The 11,401-nt window shown below is 45.8% G+C and overlaps 1 protein-coding gene across 1 annotated transcript in view; it reads right to left on the bottom strand.

Annotated features, from left to right (window-relative positions):
* Window positions 1-11,046, bottom strand: part of LOC104964130 (partitioning defective 3 homolog B-like) — a gene marked incomplete at its 5' end in the record, with an annotated part of 57,528 nt that extends 46,482 nt beyond the window's left edge. Inside the window, 2 exons of the mRNA XM_010792851.1 lie at window positions 9,941-10,130; window positions 10,837-11,046. Of these exons, the coding sequence (XP_010791153.1) occupies window positions 9,941-10,130; window positions 10,837-11,046 (400 nt within the window). The remainder of the gene's footprint in view (window positions 1-9,940; window positions 10,131-10,836) is intronic.
* Between the last annotated feature and the right edge of the window lie 355 nt (window positions 11,047-11,401).

Genomic DNA, 11,401 nt, shown 5'->3' with positions numbered 1-11,401 from the left:
TACACACACACACACACACACACACACACACACACACACACACACACACACACACACACACACACACACCTTAATCAACATTCAAAGGGGGCAGAGGTCCACAGTTGGACCCATCATTATATCTGCATTAATTAGGAAAGCCACGTTTTCTCACCGCATTGTCTGGGAAGAAGATGGAAGTAAGGGGGGGGGGTGCAGGATGGGTGTGGGACTCCCAATTAGAGACATGTACCTGCCATGGGGGAGGTGGTTATCCCCCGCTCTCCTATTATCTCACCCCTTCTTCATCGCCAAATCTTCTCCCACTCTTTTCTCTCTCTCTGACTATTTTTTGTTTCATTACTTTCTCTATCCTTTGTTTCGTTTATTAATTCTTAGGACAGTTTCTGCTCCGTCCCTCTTTCAGAAATGTGACAGTTAATTTCCTGTTGGGTGCACCATGGCAGCTGGAAACAAATCAATGACAGAACTATAAAACTAATGCACAAACATCTACAAAAGCAGCTCTATAAACCGACGTTACTCACACACTATAAATCTGTATATTGCTCAGTAACGCAGGTAGGCAGCCACACACACTCAGACAGCAATATACATCAATACAACACACACACATACTCTGTAGGGAACTGCAAACCGTCTCAGGGAATAGGACATCTCATTAACTGAGCATTATCTACCTACACAACCACTCCATCAAACTCTCATTAGGGGGAGGTAGGGGGTCCGAGTGAGTCAGTCTGCGCTGGTGTTCCATTTAATACACTCCCCACCGTCAGAGGAGCTACCGAGAACCATTATTAGTGTGTCGCTGTCATCATTAGCCCGCAGACTCACGCCTTCACACTGGCATCACCTCCGTTAGCCAGGCAGCTTCAAAGGAGACGACTCTGGACTGATGTGTTTGCATTGAACTCTGGGAAAGACAGTTCCTGCGAGTATATTTGACACGAGGGCTGAGGCAAACTATAATCGACCAAGGAGATGTCTTTACATGTCACGTTTTGTTAGACGAAAATCCAAACACTATTCACCCTTATATGATGTAGAGAAAAGTCTCCCCCTCTCTTTATGGGCAATGTAACACCACTAGGTAATAAAGGAATATCTGGAGTGTAGTTTTTAACATGGAAACATGGCTGCATCGATTTTTCTGTCGATCAACCGACATTGTTGCAGCTCTTCATGTCACTATGCTACACTGCACTACAAATATATACGGTATATGGTATTTAAAGCCAATTTTTAAAAAGAGATGCACGAGGAAATGCTAAAAAACTGAAAAAGATTTACCCCCAAATACATTCACATTATATTTACACAGTTTTGTTGTCATCTATTTCCTAAGGAAGCCGTTTCGGGACTCATTCCAATATATATTTCTTGAAGACACAACGACTCTTCTTCTTTTCCCTCTTTCAATGTTCCTGAATCCCATGTGAAAAAACCACGTCTGCAATCATTGACGATGACGACGGCACTTTTCAGAATCAACAGCGTGATTTGGACGGCCAGCCAGTCGCAGGGCTGCGAAGCAAGCTGCAGCTGAGAAACTGGACTGACTGTAATTGCTACAGCTACTGTCATTCTCATTACTGTAGGGGAGGTGGAGGAAAAGGGGGATGGGGGGGGGGTCAGTTAGCCGTGCTCTAATGAGGCTCTATATGTAGCAGGGAGATCACAGCTAGCCAGTGTGCTGATGTCACCGACCTGACCTGTGCAATTAGAGCGAGGGAGAGGGAGGTCTATTAGAAAAACGTAACAATTACTGAACTCTCTCGATTCCTGCAGCCACCAACTAAACATCCCATCTCTGCAGACAGACAGCGTGACGGCAGCCCTTTCCCTCCGTGAATCTTTCAACAAGTCATTTCTTCGCTTCCGCTTTCAGAAATAAGGGCGCTTTGTTTTCTGCAATTTTGACAACAACTCTGGCGCTGTGCAGTGCCTGCAATCTTAATAAGCTTTTTCAGCAGGGAGTCGGTGGGTGGGTGGTTATAACCAGGAACAAGAGAGTGTGTGTGTGTTGAGGAAGTCACATCAGGACGAGGACGAGGAGGACCTGACGTGTGTTTACGTGTGTATTACGTACGGTTAAAGATGGCTGTGTGAAGTTTCACTACATTGACTTTTCTTGGTTGTAACCTCTCAGAAGGATGGGTAATCTCCACATAAGCATTAGCCGTGTTCAGCCTCACAAATGAATGCTACCTGTTCACAAGTACCAGAAAGTAGAATTAGTTGAAGAGAAACTGCTGTAACTTTTTCTGCAGTGTTCTTTACTCTGTAGCAACATCTCAGAGGAGATTAAAGTATGCAAGATATTCTTGGGTATGCATGTCTTTTAAATTCTCATAAAGACGATTGGACAAGCCTCATGGTTTGATGCTCGAAACTTAAATCACTATAATCAGAACACTTAGTTTAAAGCAAGTGAGACAACAGGCTAAATATCCTATTCGTCTTGGAGAATGAATGAAAGTTAGGTGGAGCGGTTAAAAGAGAAAAAGAACGAGTTAGTGAGAAAAAAAGGAATGAAAGGAACAGGCTAAATAGACGATCTGCCTTGGAGAATAAACGAGACACTGAGAATAAGCAGAGGCAGAGAAGAAAGGGAGGAAAGAGAGGGGTGTGTGAGCCAAAAGCTCCCGTGAAAGTGCAGCTGGGGAGGAATAAGGAGCTTAGGAATATATAGAAGCAATGCAGCTGCGCGGGGAGAACAGTTAATCAGCCAAGCAGAAATGTTATCGCAGTAATTAGATTGCTCTGTATGTATTTGGAGAGGAGTACACATATCTCTGTGGAGTTTGCAGTAAAGAGGGTGGAGGTAGGGTGGGAGAGGAGCAGACGGAGAGAGAAACGGGAGACACACACAGAGAGATTAACACTATAGAGGGTTGTGATGTAACACGCAGCCTCCTTCTCCTGTTCTGGCTACGGTGAGACAAGTCGGAAAGTATTTCTGGATGGAAATAGACGGAAAGACATTCACGGGCAACAAGCGGCCTTTACATTTCTACTGGTTTCCTGGTGGAACTGGGGATCAGACTACAAGCAGACCGCCACCCAAAAACAAGGTCAAGCCAGGCCACTCGCTTTGATTGACAGCACCGTCAGCCAATCCTCTGCAGGAAGCCCCGTCTTTGATCGATATCAAAAAAAGAAAAATCTGCCAGCAGCAGGTCCTGAGTTTTCCCCACTGGGCATAATTAAATCTATCAGACTTCCTCTCCATATGCCCTGCGCCGCATACCAGCAAATTGGCCCAAATCAGCTTCCATTAATGGCTGATATTAGCAGCGATAGCACTTTATAAAAAAAAAGAGAGTGTGAGAGATAAAACTGCAGCTAGATCCACCCGATGCTAATCGCAGTTAAAACAGCTTCACTTAGAGCGTATTAATTATGCAGGGGGGAAGATGTGTGTGTCGAGGATTCATCATTCATTATTTTGATCTCTTATACTTGAACGTGGGTTAACTCAAATGCACGAGAACATTCCTGGAAGTAATGAAAGGTCAAAATGGGAGAAATCAGTGGAATTTCCTTTTTTAAATGACTGTGGTGTGCAGGAGGGCAACATGGAGGCAGACAGACAGGTATGGACACACAGCAGATTGCTCTCAGGGGGAGAGAAAGAAGCAGATATGGAGCGTAATCATCTTAATCAACGCCTGGACAGTCCCTCGAGTTCTGATACTGTCAGACAAAGAGAGAAAAAGGGAGGGGGGGAAAGGGAATAGGTAAGGAAATAAGAAGAAGGAACAAAGAGGGATGGGAGAAAGAAGATGGAATATAGGAGGAGGGAGAGAAAAGGAGAATCTGGAGGATGCATGATGGATAACAGGGACATTACGAGAGGAAGGGGAACGGAAGAGGGAAGGAGAGATTGAGATCAAGGAAAGGGAATGAAAAAGAGAGAAAGTAAAGAAATATGGGAGAGCCAATGAGGAGGTTTTGCGTGAGTTCCTGCCGCCTGGTGACATATTGTCTCTCCTTTAATTGTTTGCATTCTGATTCGTGTCATTTTTCCACAAAAACATCCGTCGCCATCGGCAATGTGTCTCGTCTTCCCTCCCCACTTCTGTCAGGGAAGCCTTTCATATTTAACGAGAGCACTGGGCTTCATTCTCACACCCTGCCGTCGTCAGCTGTGCGTGTATACAGTGAAAAAACACATCAGTGAGTGGGTGGTGACTGCAGCGACGCCTCCACCCCTCTGGTGCTTTATGTTAATACATTTTAAGTGAAGAAAAAAAGCAAGATTCATAGCGTTTTCCTGGCTGGGGGCTTGGGGGGGGGGGGGAAGGCTAGGTCAGCGTGGCTCCAGATGACAGCCATTGGCAGAGAGGGAAAGGTCGCACTCTGGGCTCCCGCGGCCCTCCACACATCGTCGGACAAGAAACACTTAACCTTCTCCGTCTGGGAGGCGGAGGTCAGGCTCCCTGTGTGCTTGGGCGTCAGATGTCCTGCATGTGTGTGTCATTAGACATTAAGTGACAGAGGAAGTCCATCCATCACTCGTGGCATGAAGATGACTGTAAGGGACATTTTGAGGTGTAATCGCTTCCTGGCGCCCTGATGTGAATGCAAATTGGTTATTTCCTGTGGCCACGTGAATACCTTTAATTGGCGGCTGAGCGATGGGCAGTGGGCGGGGCGAAATGCCGCTGAGCCGTCTGGCCGATACGGATGCGTCTGCTCTTCAAAGCCACCCTCCCTCGGGGTCGCTCCAAATGTCATAACTCGATAGGAATTGATGGATCGTGAAACTGATCAACACAAATGGAAGTCTCAGCTTCGCCGTCTCATTTGATAATTACCTTATGGGGGTAATAATTCACTGTTCCAATGTGCGTATCATGTTCCTCAGTCGGATGAGTCACAGACGTTACCGGTAGGAATAAAACATGTTGAATGAGATTTCAGCAGCTTGAAAAATGGAAAGAGGACATTAGTGAGTGATTAGCTCTTGCAGAACAGAGACGCTATCGGCCATTAAGCTGATATATAATAGAAGATGTGGCTGACTACGGAAGTTAGACAAGAGACAGTGTAATTATACAGTACAGACTTCCAAAAAAACGTCCCCGGGAAACTCTGGAAGAAGGAGGTAAACAAGTCGTTTGAAGCCCATGAATAAAGTAATTAATTCTTCCACTGCTTCGCTGGAGCAACGTCACGGTCAAACTGCAGAGGAGTGAGCCGGCACTCCCCCGCGCTGTAAATAAGACGAGAGCTCGGAGACAAACGGTGTGGTAGAAGAAGGTGTAGAAGTGGGAAGTGAAAGGGAAGGAGGGCGGGGAGGCCTGTTGTCACTGCCCCCTTTATCAGCTGATATATATGCATGAGGATTTCCTCATCATCTCCACTGTCAATTCCCCGTCCCTCTGATATTTGACTGACAGCCTCGCATCAACTCCAATAAACCCGCACATCATTTCAGGAGTGCTGCCCATCGCGCCGGATGGAGGGTGGAAACGGGAGAGGCAGGAAGTTAATTTGTTTTCCGGCGGCTGCCGTAGGTGATAGCGGCCGTGTCTGTTTGCCTCCATGGCGAAGTTGTAAATTAGAATTATGCCTCAATAGACGGAGGGAGACTGCTACGAGAAAGCTCATTTTCGAAGACCGGAAGAAAATACTTGGCAGCTTCTTATATTTCGAGCAGCAGGGAGCAAATTGTGCAAGACTGTGAATTATGAAGAATTTAAGAAATAGCTGTCATTTTTAAGACTACATCCCCTGTGAAGGCCGATTCATTGCTGAGTGTTAAAGGGGACGTATTATGTTAACTTTCAGGTTCATATTTGTATGTTGTGCGTCTACTGGGACATGTTTACATGCTTTAATGGTCAAAAAGGTCACTTTTCAGGGTTTTACTTACTTCAAAATTGTAATAAAAGATAAAGCACTGTCTCAAATCAAATAGAGAAAACACAAAGAACATCTAATTGCAGACGATGAGATATATTAACCCTCTGTGGGATTTGCATGATTGCTGTCTCCATTTGATCATTCTAACCTCTGGCAAACACACACATGTAACACGACCACAATCTGCCAGGCTTTACCTTCCCTCCCATGGACACATGTATTCAAGTCGGCTATGATTAGCAGGCCTCGTCGGCGCGCTCCATACGTGTCAAGTGATGCAAAGGACGTGATTTGTGGTGGAGCATATATTATTTATGGTAAAGATAAAGAGATGAAGTGAGATGAAGTGAGAGCGAGCCATAATGCTTATCCACAGGAGGAAGGTTTGTCCTGTGTGCAAATTGTATAGCCTTATGCATATTTTACTAAAGAGAATACTAGCATTAATAAATACTCTCTTGAAGTGCATATTTCATTTTCAGGGCAGCTAACAGCCCTTAAATGCCAGATGAGACGCTGGATCAAAGAAATCCACCTGCAGCGCATTAACCATAGCCAGGATTAGGTAATGCTCCTCCAGTTCACCCCCACCGCGGCTTAGAGTCACCGCTGACACACCCACACAAACATGTCAGGGATTTCGGGATGCCAAAACACTTTTGACAACCAGGGAGCGTTCAAATAGTTGTCTACACCTATCCTTCCTTTCTTTTCCTTACCTTTGCTTGCTCTTCCTATGCATTTAAATGTGCTATGAAGGTGCTTAAGACCACCAAAAGACACCAATTACCACGTTGATATTTTTCCTCTGACGCACTGGAAACCGCATGCTGACCCAGAAGGGCTAAGTGCAGCCATGATAAAAGATGTTTGGGTTCTCTAGATCTAAGGTAAGGTGCTTCATTGCTTCCTTTTCTGTCTCCATTAAAAGGAAAAGCCTTCCCACAATGCTTTGCGGCAGCGTCATTTAAAGCAACCATCCATTCGGCCGCTGCAAATGTCAGCTATGGATAAATTGAAAACATCCTTCTTAGTAGACGTGATCGTGTTTTGGACATAAAATGTGTACAGTACTGGATGTGTCCCGACACATTGTCATTTCCTAAGTCCTCCTTTGTAACTTTCCTTGACGTTTTCCAACGAGGTCAAGGAAACGTGGTTAGTAAAAGAGTTGGGACGCAGCCTAAAAGAGCTCAAGGAGAGGGACTGAGTGTTGCAAAATGACAGCAGTAATCCATCAGAGATCAGGCTTTGCTTCTGTAGAGCGCAGCCCACCCCCGACTACCTTTCAACCCGGCGCATCCTGCTGCGCCGCGATAGGACGAGAGCGGAACGGACGCCGCTAATTGGCTTGCATCCCTGTCGGATTTCCACATCCAGACAGAGGGAGAGAGAGAGAGTGGGGGAGAGGATATATATCATGTTGTATGAGGATTTGTAAACAGAGGATCAAAACACACAGCTTTTCATGTCCTTTGAATTGTGGGAGGGGCGGGGCCGCGCTGTGAGCCGAGAGCGACAGCCGAACATTGATCCTGAGTGAGTGACGCGACAGACGGGACCTGTCAGGAGGCCTGGTGGGGCGGCGGAGCAGTGACACACACAGGGACGGTTCACACACTCAACATGCACAGAATAAACAACTGGATGTCACTGGATAACAAGAGGAAGTTAGTCACAAGTCCTTCAAACACTGACCTCCTGATGTTGAAGCCATAATACGTGTGATCCGGACACAAAAACAACCCATAAGCTAGAATGAATGCCACTGAAGGACGGTGGTTGAGAGCACTTTACTCTGAGATAATAATATCTTTGGCAGAGGTTTTATTGAAATGAGAGATGTAAATATCCTCGTTTGATAAAGACATGTGAAACCTCTGACCAGGTTTCCCTCTTTGTTCTGAGGGAGTGTGCGGATGTGAGAGTGCAGAGCCCCAGTGTTAGTCTTTCTGCGGTCTGTCAGTGGCGCAGCCCCCGAGGCTACGTTACAGGGCTTCACCGCTGTCTGCTGAATACAGACAAGACAGGCAGTCCCCCCCCCTCTCTGAGGAAGGTATGAAGGGCACCGCCGTTTGTCTCGGCTCGTTTCGGAGAACCGGGGAGACGGGAAGCGAACGGGACTTTAAACGTGGTGATGTGAAGGAGAGGAGAACATCTGAGGGCATCTCACTGCACGTTGTAGGATTTCAATCATATCACAAGATTTTCATCGGCCAAATGATATCCTGGATGTAAAAAATTGTAAATCAATTAAAAAACTTGACTGTACTGTATGTAAAAGAATGACCAAATAAAAAGGGTCAGAGATGGATTTAGCAAAACGCAAATGTTTCCACAGCAAATGTGATCTCCAGAGGTCACCTCACACCCAGCTGTTTGCAGTACACTGCCGCCAAAATCAACTCGCTCTTCAAATACTGCCGCGGCTAAACTAAATATTTACGTCCGCTGAAAGGACGGGGCTGATTTCCAGCGTGTTGTTGTGCGAGCTGCCGTTACACACACTTCCATTGCAGAGGTAAATTGAGGTCATATGTTTATAATTTGCCCTTTTCCTAATGCTGCCATTGGAGTAAAATAACATTTGAGAGCAGCAATTAGATTGAACCACGCAATACTCTGTCTAATTAAGTCATATTTCAAGTTCAATAACGATCAAGCCGGCCAGATAAAGGCCAGGGAGAGAGAGGGGAGAGTGTGTGGAGCAACAATCTGCAAGCATTTTATACAAGACTGCTATTGTTTAGTCAGCAAAGCACTCAGACGCTGAGCAGTGGGCTGCTGAGGAGTGTTTCTGACTTCACAAGGATGACTGGGCGAACAGGGAAAGGAGAAGGTGTGTGTTTACATGCATAGACCTGCAAGAAGGTTTTAAATAAGAACATCCAGGGGCATTTTCACCAAACAACTCTCCTAGAACCAGGAGAAATGCTGCATTATTCAGACATCCAACATGTTCAACTTTTTGGACGTAAAAGCTAACTATCTCTATTTCCATCACAATTGGGTTTACAGTGAGGTCATTTTAATTACGGTGCTGTTACAATGTGCTATGTATAAAATGAATTATAAACGTAGGAAATGTTTGTGGAGTATAGATGCAGAGATTACCTTCTAAACATATAAACACAATCTGTCACACAGCTAGCAGTCTCGGCTTCTACAAATTGTGCTGCGGAGAAGCAGCAGGAGCTCAATCTGTGACTATTTACGATACATAGAGTACTTTTTATTCTGGAAACGACGCTCACCTGTGTGTCCTTCACTTTGCCCTTCTCCTGCCTGTCCTACTCTGCACTACCTAACCATGTGAACATCTCTTCCATTACCGCCCTTGACACCGGGGCCGATTGGATTCTTATCTGCCATCGGTAGGCCGACGCTCAGCCTGCGCTATCTCTCGCAGCAGCCTAATTGAATCTCAAGTGTTGGGAGTGCAGTGATACACTGACCACACCGTGTCACTGCCAACAGATAAGGCTGGCTGCTGGAGGATTGGACCCCCACAATCACGATGGGGACGCGTTGAGAAAGCGGTGACAAGCTGCTCGGGTTGGTCCGGTGTCGCTGGGACTTTGCTCGGATCGAGAGATAATGGATACCCTCCATTACGGCGAAGGTTGTGTTCCAATAGTCCCAAATCCCATAATCCCTCTTGGCTCGGTGGGTAATTTGTTGAAACAGAACCAGGGGAAAGTAGGGCAGCTTTTTTTCATCGATATCTGTATAAAATCTAGCGTTTACGGGACTCATTGTATTTCTTGTATGACCCTGAACCTGCAGATTGCTTAGTTTGAACACAAAAACAAAAGTAATCACGTTTGTTGTTGATGCTCCAGGAAGACCTTGGTGTTTTTTGAGTTAGTGATGAAGACAAGCCTCATTACCTGCTCCGTTTGAGCTCCCATTTTTCTTGTTAAGCAGGTGACCTTTTCAATTTAGAGAAATGGAGGCGCCGTCATGGCAGACTTTTGTGATGCTTAATTTATCACCGACTAAACAAAGAGTCACCTTGATGGAAGGAACTTTAAACTAGTAAGAACGTATTTAAAGATGTTCCTACCTTAGGAGGCCAAATCCTTTCCTTTTGGTCTTCTTCTCCGGATCATCCACAGACTCCTTCTTCGGTTTGCTCTTTTTCTCCTTCTTCTTCCCTTTAGTTTTCTTCTTCTTCTTTCCGTCGTCTACGTCCAGGCGAGTGGAGCCGCTGACGGGAGTTTCTTGACCGGAGCTCTGCTCTGAGCCGTCATCGTCTGAGGAAGTGTGAAGGGCAGAGATGTGTGCAGCATGCATGTACTGTGAGGAATCTGATCAGTAAGCTAGTTGGTCCTCTGTTCAGGGAGGAGGCCAGAGGCAAAGCTCTACACCTGGAGCAGTCATTTTCACTTGCCTTAGTTACATTTGGCAACTATTTGCAAAATCCAAGCCAAGAACAGCATAAGTGGTTCTGTTTTAAAGTTTAATGTTTCATCCAAAGTGTCAGAACACCTGCTAAGGACAGATATGTAACTTGTTTAATTGTCATTCCCCGCCAAATGTTGTCAAAGTCAGACTTGTGCAGGCAAACAAATGCAGACGGGTCCTTTTTCATTACAAAAGTTTGTCACTTTAGCTCACACATAGTATCACTTCCTCAGTAATCACATAGAAGTCGAACACACAGATATGTTTGATGTCTTTTGTGATTACTGAGGTGGAGCCTTACAAAAATGATGCTGCTGTATAATATTAAGTTCTAAAATTGCTGAGTGGATAGAATCATCTAGCATTTCATTAAGGCTAAGCACTGTCCCTTGGCAGGCCTCTGGCTCTTCTTGAGCGCCAGTGTGTTAAAAAGCCTGAGGGATGTGCCTTGGCTGTGTAGGGTCTAATTAAAAAAGGGATACAAAGTCTAGGAAATAGGACTCAAACATTTCAAAGGAACACTCTCTAAAGTTGTGTCTCGTTGTAAAGTCTTACCATCCTCAGAGGGTCCGTCGTAGGACTTGTCGATGGCGAAGCGAAAGCTCTGGTTGGCGCCCCGGCCCCGGACCATGTGGGGCGGCGGGCGGTGGAAGGGCTGCTGGGCGTGGCTGCGGCTCTGCTCCTTCACCGCCGTCTGAAGGCTCTCCAGGGAGCTGGACTTCCAGAGGCCGAGGGTGGGACCCAGCGCTGCTCCAGCTGAAGGCTCTGAGACGCAGAAAGAGAGACAAGAGAGGGCGGGGGGACGGGGGGGCAGTGAGCGATGAGGTGGATGGATGTGAAACAAGAAGAGAGGGCAGAAAAATATTTTGCCACTGATGCAAAGAGACAGTATGAGTTAGTGTCTGGATATCTCTATTACGTTTCCCACACACACATTAATTAATACTTTAAATAATGTATTAAATATATTGATATCTTGCAGTCACCCGGCTTTCAAGATCACCGAAGTGTAACCTGATGGATATACCTTTTTGGAATGAGGCTTTAAAAAGGTTCAAAGTCAGAATATGAAGCGGTGAAGGTAGCGGAAAGCAGATGTGAGAGGCTGGAAACAGGCTTG

This window comes from Notothenia coriiceps, unplaced genomic scaffold, assembly GCF_000735185.1.
Source record: "Notothenia coriiceps isolate Sejong01 unplaced genomic scaffold, NC01 NC01_scaffold00036714, whole genome shotgun sequence".
Classification (NCBI taxonomy): Eukaryota; Metazoa; Chordata; class Actinopteri; order Perciformes; family Nototheniidae; genus Notothenia; species Notothenia coriiceps.
This window is presented reverse-complemented; position numbering and strand designations above follow the sequence as displayed.